This window comes from Physella acuta, unplaced genomic scaffold, assembly GCF_028476545.2.
Source record: "Physella acuta isolate Inbredline_101_S28 unplaced genomic scaffold, ASM2847654v3 ptg000485l, whole genome shotgun sequence".
NCBI classification, from domain to species: Eukaryota; Metazoa; Mollusca; class Gastropoda; family Physidae; genus Physella; species Physella acuta.
In genome coordinates, this window is record NW_026732004.1 from 265,898 (window position 1) to 282,124 (window position 16,227).

General features: G+C 40.1%; 3 protein-coding genes across 4 annotated transcripts; 1 reads left to right on the forward strand and 2 right to left on the reverse strand.

Annotated features, from left to right (window-relative positions):
* Window positions 1-221: 221 nt before the first annotated feature.
* On the reverse strand, window positions 222-3,358 carry LOC131944195 (cysteine-rich motor neuron 1 protein-like). Its single transcript, XM_059304726.1, has 2 exons — window positions 3,109-3,358; window positions 222-1,850 (listed from the first exon to the last, which is right to left on the reverse strand). Exons 1-2 carry the CDS (start codon window positions 3,167-3,169, stop codon window positions 622-624), a joined length of 1,290 nt encoding a protein of 429 aa, XP_059160709.1. The 5' UTR covers window positions 3,170-3,358; the 3' UTR covers window positions 222-621.
* Window positions 3,359-6,682: 3,324 nt separating this feature from the next.
* On the reverse strand, window positions 6,683-9,097 carry LOC131944188 (cysteine-rich motor neuron 1 protein). Its single transcript, XM_059304718.1, has 2 exons — window positions 8,972-9,097; window positions 6,683-8,133 (listed from the first exon to the last, which is right to left on the reverse strand). Exons 1-2 carry the CDS (start codon window positions 9,030-9,032, stop codon window positions 6,854-6,856), a joined length of 1,341 nt encoding a protein of 446 aa, XP_059160701.1. The 5' UTR covers window positions 9,033-9,097; the 3' UTR covers window positions 6,683-6,853.
* A 1,309-nt stretch (window positions 9,098-10,406) lies between these two features.
* Window positions 10,407-15,963, forward strand: LOC131944197 (uncharacterized). 2 transcript variants are annotated; one of them, XM_059304729.1, is made up of 3 exons: window positions 10,407-10,465; window positions 11,456-15,178; window positions 15,738-15,963. In XM_059304729.1, exons 2-3 carry the CDS (start codon window positions 11,825-11,827, stop codon window positions 15,933-15,935), a joined length of 3,552 nt encoding a protein of 1,183 aa, XP_059160712.1. In that variant the 5' UTR covers window positions 10,407-10,465; window positions 11,456-11,824; the 3' UTR covers window positions 15,936-15,963. The 2 variants fall into 2 exon arrangements, with proteins under 2 accessions (XP_059160712.1, XP_059160711.1); XM_059304728.1 differs by having other exon boundaries at window positions 10,452-10,551.
* Window positions 15,964-16,227: the final 264 nt, after the last annotated feature.

Genomic DNA, 16,227 nt, shown 5'->3' on the forward strand with positions numbered 1-16,227 from the left:
ATACCTTTTTTTTCAAATCTATCGTTAATTGATTGATTTGTTTTATTGGAAATAGAATTTTATTTGATACTATTGATCAGATTCTCATAAGCATTTTTTTTTACCTGATACTAGTAATAATGTTAAATGACATGCTAATTAATACCTGGAGTTCTGGAATTACAGGGAAATTAAAAACAAAGAATATTACATCAAAATTATTTTATAATTTTTTTTTTATTTAAACATGAATTTATAACAAAAATAAAATACGTATTCAAAAAAATTTTCAAGTGAAATTTACATTGAAATAATTCATTCAATCTCATTTATACACAAATAAATGTTTCTTTCATACACTCGTGAATTTAATGCAATCGGATTTTTTTTATATCACAATCTCAATAAATTGGCATGTGTTGTTATATACCAACAATTATGCAGATTCACTTACAATATTTTTTTTTTGAAAACTCAATCAAATATTTACACTTGAGTAAAATACCGCATAAAACAGAGTAACATTAAAAATTAAACATGAAATATTATGCAGGTGTAATCGAAATTGTGTTATACAAAAACTGTGGGCTAAACAAAATTATTGCCAAAAGGTAATATAAAAAACAGAACTAATAGTCATTTTTATTCTAAGTAAGGACTTCTATTACAACTACATGTTGGACATCCTCTGGAGTCCAAGACATTTCCAAAAGGGCAGTAGATCGCACAAACTGGACCACACTTGACGGGTTCGAGCACGCTTAGGAGTCTTGACTTCACGGTTTCAAAGTTCGATTTACAGGCGCAAGTTTCGCATCCGCTGGCGTCCGTGACAAATCCATTGAGGCAGGCCAGTTTACATTTTACAGCCGGGCACTGTCGTGAACCCTTGCATTTGCATATTTCACAGCCGTTGGCGTTCTTTTCGAAGCCGTTGGGACAAAATAATTTGCATGTCACGGCTGGGCAGACTTTAACATCGATAGGTTTACACTGACACGTATCACAACCGTTTTGATCCTGTTGGTACCCGTTCTGACAGTACAGATAACATCTGACGGGGGAGCAGATGGATTTAACCTCAGGTTTGCACTGACAGATATCGCAACCGTTTTCATCTTGAGCTAAACCGTTAGGGCAGTTCATCCGGCAAGCTAGAGGTGGACACACTTTCTTAGCCTTGCACTTGCAAATCTCACAGCCGTTGACGTCTTTTTCAAAGCCGCTCAGACAGAGGATTTCACACTGCACCGGGGCGCAGGTGGGGGCGGTGGTCGTGGTGGTCGTGGCCGTCTTACACTTGCAGGTGTCACATCCGCTCTCGTCTTTCACATAACCCTTGAGGCAAATCACGTCACAGTTGAATGGAGGGCAGGTTTTGGTTTCTTTGCATTGACAAAATTCGCATCCGTTTTCATCCTGGGCGAATCCGTTTGGACAAGACACTTGGCATTTCATTAGCGGGCAAACTTTTTCAACCTTGCATTCGCATATGTCGCATCCATTTTCATCCTTGGCCCAACCGTTAGCACAATACATACGACATAATACTGGGGGGCAAACTTTTTCAACCTTGCATTCGCAAATGTCGCATCCATTTTCATCCTTAGCCCAGCCGTTAATACAATACATACGACATAATACTGGGGAGCAGACTTTTTCAACCTTGCATTGGCAAATGTCGCATCCATTTTCATCCTTAGCCCAACCATTGAGACACAGCATTTTGCATAGCACCGGCGAGCACTTGCGAGAGCCGTTCACAGCTTCAGCTTTACAGCTACAGCTGTCAACATCGAGAGCTGTACCGTTAGAACATTTGACTTGACAGGGCTGTTGTACAGGCGGCCGCACCAACAACTGGCCAGAAACTGTTAAAATAAAAAAAAAACTTATGTAGATTTCAATGTGTTAAATTAGGGCTATAGCTTTTAAAAAGTTAAATGCGCTTTCTTTAATCAGCTTTTCGTACTATTAGCGTTTTATAAACACGAAACGTCTCTAACTCGAAAAAAAATCGTATCTGTAAAAAAAATATTTACCATGGACTATTCGGTATTAAGGTAATCTCATAAGATATATAGATATATAGATATAAGTAATAAATAAAACTATAAATTTTCTGCTATTGTAGCATCAAAACTAACGAGTTCAAGACATTTCTTGTTATTTCATTCGAGATAAAAACTGTGTTCTAAATCCTCTAATGAAACGCTGTCATATTACTGATAGTTGGTTCGCTAAAATTCCATTTCACCATCTCCGTTCTAAAAACTGTTCAAACCATACATTTTCTGCTGATATTTATTTTAGATATGCTAAAAATATTTTTAATTTAAAATATTACAATTGCTTGGATTTTAGATTTTTAAAAAAAACAAGTTAATTAAAAAGTCTAGTGACATTTAAGCGCAATTTCCTTATGTTATCTAAAAATAGCTCTGTCGTAGCGTAAATCAAGAGCAGGGTTAGTAAAACCATTGGTTAGCTATTAAAATGTTTTTTATTTAATTTTTTTTCAGTATTTTACATGTTTTATTTACAATAGAGTTACATGACTAAAAACCGGAACGTGATGTCGCAGCCATTGAACGTGATGGCGCAGCTATTGAACGTGATGACGCGTGTGGTGTGGTTGGATAAAAATGCCTACTAATTCGGTCCAAATTTTAATTAATTCAAAAACATTTTTCTGACCAAACGAAAGGATATTTTTGAAAACATTCTTCGGCAATATTGTTCTAAATTATGGCAGAAATCGATTGGTACATGTTTCAAGTCGCTAAGTGGTCTGGTTGCCGAGATATGGGCCAAAAACTGCATTTTTTCGAGGTTTTTTTGGCTTTTCCGGGAAATCCATGAAAGATACCTGGAATTTTTATGGCCTCGTAACTTGCTTAACATAATTGCTTTTGGAACTAGCCATCGATATTGCTTCGTTGAGGAGGAGATACGACTTAAAGCTGCGGACACACATCCATCCATCCATCCGTTCATTCATACATTCATACATCCAGAAATGACGGGTTAATAAACGCAATTCTCCAGAATGGAAATTGCGCTAAAAACGTGTATGTTATGAACTTCATCTCTTATGAATGAGCCATGGATGATTGTGAAGTTACTCACCTATACATAGAAATGACAGGACAACTGTCACTGTAAAAAGACCGCTTGATTTAAGCGCCATTGTGTCGAGACTTATGAGAACACAGATCCAAATTACCGACTTGACCAAAAGTTGATTCAGCTGTCACCTGCTGCACCTATACCTGAGCACTGATACCGTGTTGACAGTCCCCGGGGGTTTATATAGAGCCAGGGTCCGTGTAGGGGATGGCCGGCTACAGGATGTTCCCACTGATAGGTTACCTGTCGTAACGGGGGATTGAAAACAACATCGTAGGAGGTGGGGGTGGTGTTAGATCTATTTGAGGTGGAGTTGTTTGTTTAGTTATTCGTAGTCTCAACGTTTCTCCGAAAATACACCACCTACACTTAAGCTTAGAAGAGTTTACATTTAACGGGGCTGAAATCAATATTTATTATAGATTTTTTCTTCTCTTACAGCATTTTTATTTTTGATTTGTGAAAAGGGCAACTGAACTGAAAAGGGGCAATGATCTTTATTCAGGTTTTTTTCACTATATACCTATGCCTATATATATATATATATATATATATATATATATATATATATATATATATATATATATTACCGTCAATGTATGAAAACCCTGAATTCTATAGAATGCCTTGGTAATGCATACAGTCCCAGTCATTTTTAGGAAAAGTATAAAATTTCAGTGTTGTTGCATATTTTTCCTAGGCATTACATAAAATACCTAGGCTTTAAAGTTACTTTAAATGCCAACAAGTGCTCAGGTAAAGTGTGAAATGTCCTGATTGTAAAAAACTTTAATAACAAACAGTCAAGAAATGAAAGAAAAAATGCAAAATGAACAGCAGGAAATCTTTATTTAAAGAACAAATGAATCAGAACTGCTGTCATTTACTATTTGTTGAAGCATGAAGGCTAGAATGGCATTTTTAATTGAACATATCTTTTCTTCTAACACCCCTAACCCTAACCCTAACCCTAACCCAAACCCTAACCTAAGACCCAGACCCAGACCCAGACCCAGACCCAGACCCAGACCCAGACCCAGACCCAGACCCAGACCCAGACCCAGACCCAGACCCAGACCCAGACCCAGACCCAGACCCAGACCCAGACCCAGACCCAGACCCAGACCCAGACCCAGACCCAGACCCAGACCCAGACCCAGACCCAGACCCAGACCCAGACCCAGACCCAGACCCAGACCCAGACCCAGACCCAGACCCAGACCCAGACCCAGACCCAGACCCAGACCCAGACCCAGACCCAGACCCAGACCCAGACCCAGACCCAGACCCAGACCCAGACCCAGACCCAGACCTAGACCTAGACCTAGACCTAGACCTAGACCTAGACCTAGACCTAGACCTAGACCTAGACCTAGACCTAGACCTAGACCTAGACCTAGACCTAGACCTAGACCTAGACCTAGACCTAGACCTAGACCTAGACCTAGACCTAGACCTAACTTTAACTCATCCCTTAACCCAATGCCTAACCCTAAACCTTGGTATTTCACTATAATTCTAAACTCTGCGTGTTTGTTATATATTGTATAGAATGCCGGTCTTTATACTTTGCTAGCAACATATTATATATTCGTATATATATATATATATATATATATATATATATATATATATATATATATATATATATATATATATACGAATATATATATCATATTTAAGACCTATACATCGTTATATATATATATATATATATATATATATATATATATATATATATATATATATATGTACATATATATAGATATAGATATATATATATATGTACATATATATATATATATATATATATATATATATATATATATATATATATATATATCTTCCTGTCAAGTGATTACATCGCTTATACCAAATCTCTACCAGCGCGTTCCAAATATCGTCCAGCTATACATAAATAGTACTTTGTTCTACTATAAAATATTGATCCGTGCCTTCGCTGCCACGAAGTCTTTAGGTCGATACCCTTCATTCAAGGTGGGCTAGTATTCACCTGTTTGTAGCCATGTGTCGTATCGAGTCAATGTAACTTTTATGTAACGCGGGGAGTCAACCGCCACGGCCCCGTGAATGTCTGTGTAAGACCTACTGTCAACAACACAAGCATAGACAGGTCACCTAGTAGAGGCCATTACACCGTGCGTAGTCTACTTGTACTTAATGAAGCAGATGGCGAAGATAGACGCCCCGTGTGTTTGTTTTATCTCTTATACTTAACGCTGTATTTCCGGTTCAAGTAGGCGATAGAGACGATGAGAATCTTTTTTACGTTTGTCTGCGTCAGTCCCGTCCACCTCAAGGACTGATAAGTACGTACGTACGGCGTGACTTGACAGGAGAAGGTCGGACGCTAAATAGAGCTGGGTGAAAATGTGACGTAATTGGTGTCTGATTATAACTTCATGACGTCAATAATGAGGTTGGATTTTTTTAAATGTGACGTCGTTAATGTTAGCTTAACACCAGTGGTTACGTCAGTAATAATGCTTGATTAGAAATAGAACAGAAGTACCATCTGACCGTTGAGTGTTGACAGTTGTAAAACTGGAAAATAATTATGTCATTGCTCTTTAGCCTAACACTGTAGTCTCGTTTCGATTAGAATATCAAGAGAACAATCTCACATTCCGCATACAGATCAACGTGACCCAAGAAAAAGATACGGCGTATATATGTAACTGACACGAAAATATGTCCCGGCTGGATAAAAACAGCAGGATGAATGTGGTCTACCTTCGGCCATAAACATCCTAGACATGACTGATTAATGTATTTTTTCATCATCCTAAATTAATTTTTCACGGTAGTTAAAGTATTGGGTTTTAGTTGATATTCTAGTAAAAAATATACTAGGCCCTACAAACCACGTTTAGTATTCAAAGTTCATGTTTAGAGTTCAAAGTTCATGCCTAGAGTTAAAAGCTCATGTTTACAAAAGTGAAGTTACCGTTTCAAAACTGGTGGTCCCTAGGCAGATAAAAATAGAGTTCATCCCGTGTCAGTAGTACTAGGATCTCGGTATAGAAAGGGATAGTGTGGTTAGCAGATAGCAGTAGGCCTGACCGACTTAACTTTCAGGTCAGGTACCTATTAGATCTATTAGGACTCATCATAATAGCCGGGACTCGAAACTTTCTAGTGAGCAGTCAATCGTGCACTCTGCCATCCGACCACGCCATTCCCATCGTGTGGAGAGTTCAATGCCTGTTAAAGGATGGCACTTCTTCTATGCCTGCTAAAACATTTAGGATTCATTGCTTCAATTGATTACTTGTAACTTTTGAAACTTTAAGTTATTAAAAGTACATGACAGTAGAATTACTGATAGTTTTTTTTTTTCATTCATTAATTTACGTGTAAGAATTTAATGGCAAGAGCCCTTGGAAAAAAATTGTAAAAGGTACAAAACAAAACTAAACAAAAAATGATAACAAAACGGATATATTTTAACACCCATATATAAATGACAACAACAAAAAGATTTAAAAAAACAAATAATTACAGTTATTAAAATTAAAAACAGGTATGAAAAACAACTATAAAATTGGTACATTTTCTGTATTTTATTCAACAATGAGATAAACAATTGTAAGAAATTTGCATGAGACGACAGTAAAGTGATGATCTTTCACCAGTAATTGTAAGTACAAGTAGACAAAAAGGGAGAGAACTTCATATGGCAAGAGCTTAGTAATGTCAGTAAAAATGTGATTGTTTCGCGTGTTTAGGAGTAAATTTGTGTGCTGGGGATACACTGGCAGGTGGGACAACCCCTTGAGTCCAGGATGTTCCCGTTAGGGCAGTAGATGGCGCAGACTGCACCGCAATTCTTTGGTTCAAGCGAGGTGGTTGGTGATTTGTTGCATTCACAAGTAGGGCATCCTCTGGCGTCCTTCACGTTACCATAGGGACAATATATTGCACAAACTGGACCACAATTTCTTGGTTCGATTTCTGTGTTTGGTGCCCTGTTGCATTCGCACTTAGGGCATCCTCTGGCGTCTTTGACGTTACCATAGGGACAATAAATTGCACAAACTGGACCACAATTTCTTGGTTCGATTTCTGTATTGGGTGACCTGTTGCATTCACACGTAGGGCATCCTCTGGCGTCCTTCACGTTACCATAGGGACAGTATATTGAACATACTGGACCACAATTTCTTGGTTCGATTTCGTTCCGCGGTGCTCTGTTGCATTTACATGTTGGGCATCCTCTGGAGTCATAGACATTTCCGTACTGGCAATAGATGTCACATACTGGACCACAATTTCTTGGCTCGATTTCTGTGTATGGTGAACTGTTACACTGACAAGTTGGGCATCCTCTAGCGTCCTTGACATTACCGTACTGGCAATAAATTGCACAGACGGGACCACAGTTGCGGGGAACCGGCTCAACGACCGGAGCCCTGACGCACTCGCAAGTTGGGCACCCTCTGGCGTCATAGACATTACCGTACGGGCAGTATATGTCGCAGACAGGACCGCAACTGATTCTAGGCGGCGGGTCAATGACCGGAGCCTTGGCGCACTCGCATGTCGGGCAGTCCTGCGCGTCGCGAACTCTCCCGTACGGGCAGGTGTTAAAACACAGCGCGTTGCACGTCCTCGTCTGACATCTGCAGTTTGGACACTCCCGGCTCTGTCCGTTCACCCCACTGCGGCAGATCTCCCTGCACCTCTCGGCCGAGCACTGCTCCTCAGCCTTGCACCGGCAGACGTCACATCCGTTCTCGTCCTTGGCGTAGCCGTTGGTGCAGAACCTGAGGCACAGCACGGGCAGGCAGATGTTGATGGTCCGGCACTTGCAGGTGTTGCAGCCCCGGGCGTCCTTCTCGTAACCCAGGAGACAGAACTGGTTGCAGACGACCGGGGTGCAGGCGGTGGAGACTTGGGTTGGGGTGTAGCACCTGCACTCCCTGGACTCCAGCACCTGGCCAGGTGAGCACCTGATGTTACAGGCGGTGATTAGCGGTGAGGGCTGGCTATTATAACTGGAATCTAAAACAAGGGAGAGTAAAAAAATCAAAATGTATCAAATATTATCAAATACTTAAATACTATCTACAGGATTATGTTATATATCTTTGGCTACATTTAGTATTAGAAAATCTGGCCTGTTAGTTGCTTTTTTTACCAGTGATATAATAATATATTAAATGCTCATAGAGAATCGATATAGTTGACCTATCAGAAAGACTAGTCCTATTCTTCATACTTTATTTAGCTGACAATCTATGAGCATGGTATACAACATACAACGTTGTTTTTACAACACACTCATCACTGTACTACTGATGACACAAAACCCTTCATACGCCGGGGTAGGAGAAGCAGATAAACTAATGTGTATTTCCCCATTGATCCAGCCTCTACTGTATAGATTTGTTTTAAACTTTAACACAGACGGTAGAGCACTGCACTGCTATCCCGAGATTCGCGAGTTCGGATCTGGGCTCAAGTCTGAATTCTACTTCATCTGCCATTTGTATCTTGAGTACGAACGGCGGGTAAAGTTGATGATGATGATATACAACACAGCTGTTTGATTTTGTTTCTTTATATTACGAAAACTATTAAGGACTAATTAGAAATATTACCAAGATTAAATGTGTGTACTTAGTTGATTTTTTTTCAACGTTTTAAACCTCACTGTAAAAGATGAATATAATAACTCTGATTGTTTTATACATGGTAGTAAAGTAATAAAGTTCCAATTCGAACCTGATGTCTGATTGGGTAAGTAAAGTAGAGTTACCTCGGCATAGTGTGGTCAGCACATGTTGTATCTAATAAAATTATATACGTATCTAGTTAAAAAAAATACACATCAACTTACCAGCATGGGCAGTTGTTGCTATAATAATTGAGGTAAACATCCAGACATAACCTGTAGCCATTTTGCTGTGAGCAGAACTGAGCGCACCCCGTTAGACAAAGACAGGTACCCGACGTCACCGCTGCGTCCAAAAGTTAATTGGGAACCTGTTGACAGTTACCTGTTTATATAGACCCTGCTAATACGCTCACGGTGACCCAGATTAATGGATTATGTGGCGACGTGGGATTAAGAGAGAATCCTGAGGGGAAATAGGTATTAATGAACTTTTAAAAGGGTGCACTGATTATGGGGTAACATAACTCAGTACTTATGCTAATATATATATATATATATATATATATATATATATATATATATATATAAAGACAAAGACTGCGTCGATACTTAATTTGTTGTATTCCATAGATTATATGAAATTAAAAACTTATAAAAACAATATTATTGGGGTTATGGGGTATCCTGTTGTTTTTTGGGGGTTTTTTTGTTGTTTTTTTTTTGTGCACCACATGCAAATCAATGTGAACAAACTAAACACCAAAAACTTAAAATAACAACAGAACGTTCTGCTAGCGACATCTCGGTTGCATGAGTTAGGTCCCTTACATCCGCAAACAAGGAAAACAAACTGGACTTTTTAAAAATGGTTTCCTTATTTACTTTGTTGTGTGGACAGGTACGATGCAATGTTGCATTATTTCCGGGTTGAAATAGTGTCTGGGGGAGAACTATACAGACATATTTATTTAGACCTATCTTTTACATGTTTTATATATATATATATATATATATATATATATATATATATATATATATATATATATATATAATATGTGTGTATGTGTATGTGTGTAGTTGGGGTGTGTTTAGGTTGGTGGTCGTTGCGGTGGTGGTGATGGGCGGGACAGAGAGGCTCGACGGTAGATCGTTCTACTTCTAACCCGAAATTATCAAGTTCAGATCTCTTACTGGAGTCTGTATGACGTCCCCTAGTCCACCTAGCTCTGATGGACACATGACTCAAGATAGAGAAAGTGATAGCGGCTGGGCATAGTACAGACCAAACTATCCTTTCATATGTCATGTTCATAGAAACATGTGAACTCAACTTCATCTGCCCTATTGACCGTAAGGTGCAAACGGTAACCATACTTTTCTGTCAAAGCTCTTAATTTCTGAGCAAAAGAAAAAAATAGGCATATACAGTTTCAATGTTTTCCTCATAAGCCCGAAACTAAGAAATGACTTAGGTTACATTACAAATCAGTATGTGTGATAAATGTACGAAATGTAAACACCTTCCTCGCCCTATCCATAGCTTTAATAGCTTTTCTAAGTATGTATTCAACGTCTAGGTGAAACATTAACTTTACAAGCACAGCGTTGAGATATTCGGGAATACCCGTTCACAGATTGGTTCGCACCAATTGGTACTGTGATTACAGTCGCGCCGGTACTAGACCAATATCCTTTTCAAGTGGATTTTGTTTGGAGGTAAACATCACGTGAGAAAAAAATAGATTTAATGAAGAGATTGTGTTAATTAACATAAACACTATAAACACGAGATGAGTTATATGGTGGGTACTGTGTGCTATCGACGAACCGAAGTGGTTGGCTAACCAAGCCGTGTAGCAACAGTTTCTTTCAGTCAGGTGGGTTAGGGCTTAGGCTTAGGGCAAGCTGACTGGGCTGCATCAAGCAGGGTTTCTTTCAGATATTGTTTTAAAGGGGAGGGGGGCGCCTTGAAAATTCCGGGTGCGCACATTCAATTTCCCGCAGAGGGGGGGGGTGGAAAATGAGTGACATTACCAATCTAGCTCTGGTAAGGCGGAGTGTGGGGGGGGGAGATATGTTTTAATTAGGTCAATATCTTGATGTTTAGTAGAATTTTAATTTAGACCCAATCCCTCCCTAAACAACAACGTAGTTAGCAAATGACTCCACTACTCGAAAAGCTTATGTTACGATACATTAGAGTTAAGTTCTTAAATTGGCTGTTAATAAAAGATTGCACTACCCTGGTTGCGTGGATGACACAAGGGCCAGGCTCTAGGGATCGGATCCCAGTAGTACTTACATAATAACTCAAATCAGTCGTGCTTATTTCGCTCCTTTTGTACTTTATGCGCCAGTCATACCTACATACAATATGCATGTTCGTGTTTAAACTAAGTCATACGCTAACCCTAATAGTAACTTTATCTTATTCCCAAACAGGAACCCCGCTCTAAGTCACAGCTCTGTTTCTTTTGTCTTACTCTTGTCAATTCCCTGCTATTTCTCAAAGCTAGGCTGATTAAAAATTAGGAGACCTAATGTTTGTATATTGATGAGGCTGTGCCGAGCTGGTTAGCAGAGTCTAGAAGGTTCCCACATCTGCCATCAAAGATTGTCGTTCTATTCGCTGTCGGTGTTTTTGTTTGAATGCAATGCCTAGAGATTTTGTTTTTTTCAAAACTGAATCACGTTTTTAAATTCCAGGTCATTTTCTTCTAGTCAGTCCACTGAAGTCTCATAACTCCTGAACACGAGTTAGATTAATCTTGTAGCCGGAAGTTGTCATCATAGCTCTGCCACTCCATTAAAACCATAACAAGAATAGCTAAGTGTATGTTGTCTAGGCGAGTCTCCTAGCAACAGGATGAATATTTTGTAACTCTTCAGCTCCTGAAATCAACATCTGACCTTAAATTTAATGTTACAAGAAATGTATCGCTTGTTTTTATTTTCAATCAGCCTTACAGATCTTACATAAGTATCAACAAATAGTAAAACATAAACGAGATATATACTTATCAAATTGTGAGGCATACCTTTACGTAAAGTCTTGAGGTACAAAGGATTACTAAAATGAAATCTACCGCGAGACGCCATGAGTTATCGATGTGTACTACCCCTAATGATGATCAGATTTCCAAAAATAATTCAAAAGACTCTATCTCTATTTCTAAGCCGCCCCTGTCGATGAAACCAGCTTCCGAATACCGGAAAGTCCCGTTTAAACTTAGCTCAGACATCAGAAGGGCACGCGAGCAATCCACGCCCTGTTCATCGTCATCCTCGGATCACTCATCGTCGACGAAAGACGAGAGCACGGCGGAAAATGACACGGCGAAGCAGGAACTTGGGACCGGAAGTGCCGAAAGTAAGAAAAACGCCCACCTGAAGAAGGTCAAGCAAATTTTCGAGGCCTCGACCTCTTCGGAAACATCCGCGCCCAGCACGTCACGAATCAAACCCGGCAAATCCGTGACGATTCAAGGTTTGCAGGAGCTGTTGCACAAACAGATGGGGAGCAGTGCTGGGAAGTCTGAGGATTACAAAATCCGGAAACAGCACCGTTCTAAAAGCCGCACCGGGAAGGGACTGACGAGTTTCGCCAGCGCCGCGGTGCGAAAGAGGAGCCGCTCCAGATACTCAAGCGCAATAAAACGCAGCGCAAGAATGTTGTCGCCCAGCAAGAAGGAGCGGCCGTACAGGCAGTGGTTAGGTGTCTCGAACTGCGTCACGCGGGATAGCAAATTCATCATCTCGTCGACGCAGTTTCGGCGTGATTTCACGGGAAAAGGCAATCGGGGTGAAACGTCTTCTTCGGCGTTAAGTCGTTCTCCAGCTGTTGTAGATCCGGAAGTGACATCGGACACGGGGAGGGTGACACCAAACTTGGTAAAGGCGGAGAATGAAAGTGGCGCGTCTTTAAAGGGAAAGAACAGAGTAGGAAAAGATAATATAAAGGTTGCTGCTGATGTGGATGAATCTATGTCAAAATCAATTCCAGAGATTGCTGATAAAGACAAGGTGCCTGTCCATGCTCTCCAGGAGCCTGCCTATAAATCGTTGGTCAGCCCTTCTGTTGATAGATCTGGCACTAGGTTAGGTAAAGTACGAACACCGGAGACAGCAAAAGAAAATAAACATTCAAATACTATACAACACGAATATGTAAATATTGTTGATCGAAAAATAGCCAACATAGAGAGTAGTATGATAGAGGGCCCAGCTTTGGAGGAGGATTCGGCAACAATTTCAGATACAGCTACCGTGAAACTACCCTCTAGATCTCATCATCGGAAAAAGGATAGAATCTCCCGCGTCCATAAGTGTCATAAGATTCCGACCCCGTGTAATTTAGGCAGTGAATCTGATTGCAGTGATAGACAGGAATTTATTTTCCCGGAAAAATCAGGCCGGGTTGACTCTGTCCTGGCAGGCACTCAAGTAACGTTAGCCTGTTCAAACACGCTGGAAAGGTCAACGCCTCTACGAGGGCTTACGCCACACAAAATCTCCGTCCACGAATCAATTTTGATTGGTGGAAATGAACCACCATTAGCTCGACAAATAAGCCGCCCAGGGTCGGTAAGCTTACGTGTGCGGCCGGAGACGCCCTGCCAAACAGAGGCAGCTGCGCTCCGTGTCGCATGTACACCCGAGCAAACAGAATTACCTGGAGAAGTGGGGGTACCTGACAAGGCATGTTTAAACAACACTTTTCCTGAAAATACAGGTTTAATTAAACACACCCATTCACCTGAAAATACGGGTATTACTGAACGCGTACGTTTACCTGAAAAATCAGATTTAAAAAAGCAAATTATTTTTCCCGAAAAGGCTGATTTAACTAAGCAAATTGATATAGCCAATAAGGAAAACATCAGTTGTCCTGAAAAAGCACGTTTAACGGGAGTCATCATTTCTCCTGAAAATGGAAGTTTAAATAAACATAAATCAGATTTTATTGAACAAATTTGCCTACCTACAAGGGTAGATTTAGCTGATCAAATTAATATTCCTGATAAGGCGGTTTCACCTGAAAATACGGAATTAACTGAAAATATAGGTACTACAGAACACATCAATTTACCTGAAAATGCAGGTTTAACTGAACACATTAGTTTACCTGACAAATCTGATTTAAATGAGCAAATTAGTCTACCTGAAAAGACAGATATAATTGGGGAAAGGGGTCTACCTGATAAAGCGGGCTTAAGTGAACATGTCAGTTCGCTTGAAATAGCAGGGGGAAATGAACTTGTGGGTTTAACTGAAGAGATATCGCTATGTAATCAAAGAAAATCAAATAAACAACTTCCCGGGGGAAAAACTAGCCCCGTGCTCAAACCCAAATCATCAGAGCCTGCTGCTGACCAGGTTGATAGGGAGACCACGGACAGTCTTAGCTGGGTGGAGAAATGGTTGGAAGATGGCGTGGAAGATATGGTTGTGCCTGAATCCCAGTCTATCAATGATGTACATAAAGTGGGGAAACATTCAACGACAGAATTGTCTCAGACATCTACAATGAAAGACAACTCGGCTGTTGAAGCTTTGAATTCTAGTGCAAGTTTAGGGCTCTCCGCCAAGCTATGTAACCATGCGGGTTTAGCGGAGGAAGAATCGATTGCAGTAAGCTCCCCTGAATCTTTCTCCATTGAGGATTTTTCCACAAAAGACGAAACAAAAAGCCGTGGTGATCGAGGTTGTGTAGAAACTGTGCAGCCAAGACCTGGTGAAAATCTTGAGAACTCGGACAGATGTCTTGAAGACTGTCGGGCGGCCTCGTCGAATAGGTACTCGTCTTCAGAGACCAGCCACGTCGATGGCTTCACGAGCCCGGAATTCAAAAAAATGGCTCACTCCGTCAGCCCTAGGGTTCAGCGTCAGCCTCACAGCAAGGGACCCCTGCTCCGTACGGCTGTGCGTGCCCGTTACCGATCCTACAACACCCTCCCCGCCTATAGAAGATTCCCCTCACACGCTTACACTCGACCTGGGAAAAACATAGAAACCGTCAACTCTCCCGGCCTGCAAAACTTTCTCACAGATAAAACCCCGCCGTCGTTACCAAATAAATCTCTCTACATGCAACGAAAAAGTAAAATGAAAAATGACGCTCCGAGTATGAATTATTTAACGAAAACCACCAAACCGCCTCATTTTAGCAGGTGTTCCATTTCGCCAACGTGCATAGTTCAGGCTCCGAACACTGTAAGCCTCCTGAGCGAGAGTCTGCAGGGGCTTTCCGAGAGCTCAGATGAAAGCCCACAGATGGAGGTCAGCCAGTTGTCTAGATACGCAGACGTCGGGCAGTCTTCAACGCAAACAGAAACCGGTCTTGGACGTTCATCTAAGCTGAGCAAACTTCTCCAGAAGATGAATCGGTCGAAAAAACTGCAGCACAGCGGCCGTTATAAACGTGTTCAGGTGAGATTCAATATTGTAAACTATCTGATTTTTTTAAACATTATTTTGATTTTGTTATTTATTGATCACGATGTCAAAATACTGACTATTTTTTTTAACATTTAAAAATTATATTAATATTAAAATTTGTGTTGGTGTGATACTTGTAGTAAGACACCAAAATAATGCTTTCCATTGAATTAAGCTGACAAGATGTATTCGCTCATGGCAAAGCAAATAATGATTACAGCACTAGTCTTTTTTTTATATTTGATTGCTTCAATCCCTGTAAATTTAGGACATGTAAAAAGATGAATTTAATACAACTACTTAAAAATACAAGATATTTCAAATTCAGAGTTAAAACTTGAACTTTGTTTTTTTTAAACCTATCAAATTACATTTTAGTACTTTTTTCACCGAACTTTCACATATAATTAGTATAACATGTCATACAGTATTTTATTTAAATAATGGTGTGAAAATTATGATTTGCATCTATAAAGCTTAGTTTGTAAAGTTCGTCTTGTTATATTTTACTAACATTTGTAAACACAATTTTTTAAAACTATATTTATAGGCGATTGTTGATTTTATGGGAACACTTCCGGGTCAATTGAGTTTTGAGAAAGGTCAAATAATTCAACAGCGATTGGCGGACTCCATGAGTGGAATGAGCTACGGCTACTATAGGATCGGCAGACTGAAGAAAAAACGAAAAGGGTTGTTTCCTTCTAGCTGTGTCATCGACTGCCCTCACACATCCTTCAACCATTGAAGTCAATAAACAACCTAATACCATCACACATTGACTGCGTTTGGTTTAATGTTAGCTTTTCTCAATTTAAAGCTAATTTTTCAGACTTTTTCTTTTGCTCCGGGGAAGGGGCACTTAAAACTTCTGAGGGGGGGGGTGAAAAAATCCGGGGGTGTACGGTGGTTAAAGTATATATTTTCTGTGAATATTTAATATTTTTTCCTATTTCTTCCGGGTTTGGGGGGGGGGGGGGCAATGGATGTTTTCCGAGGACAATGCTCCACAGCTCTAAAGAGAAACACGTTGAAGCAAA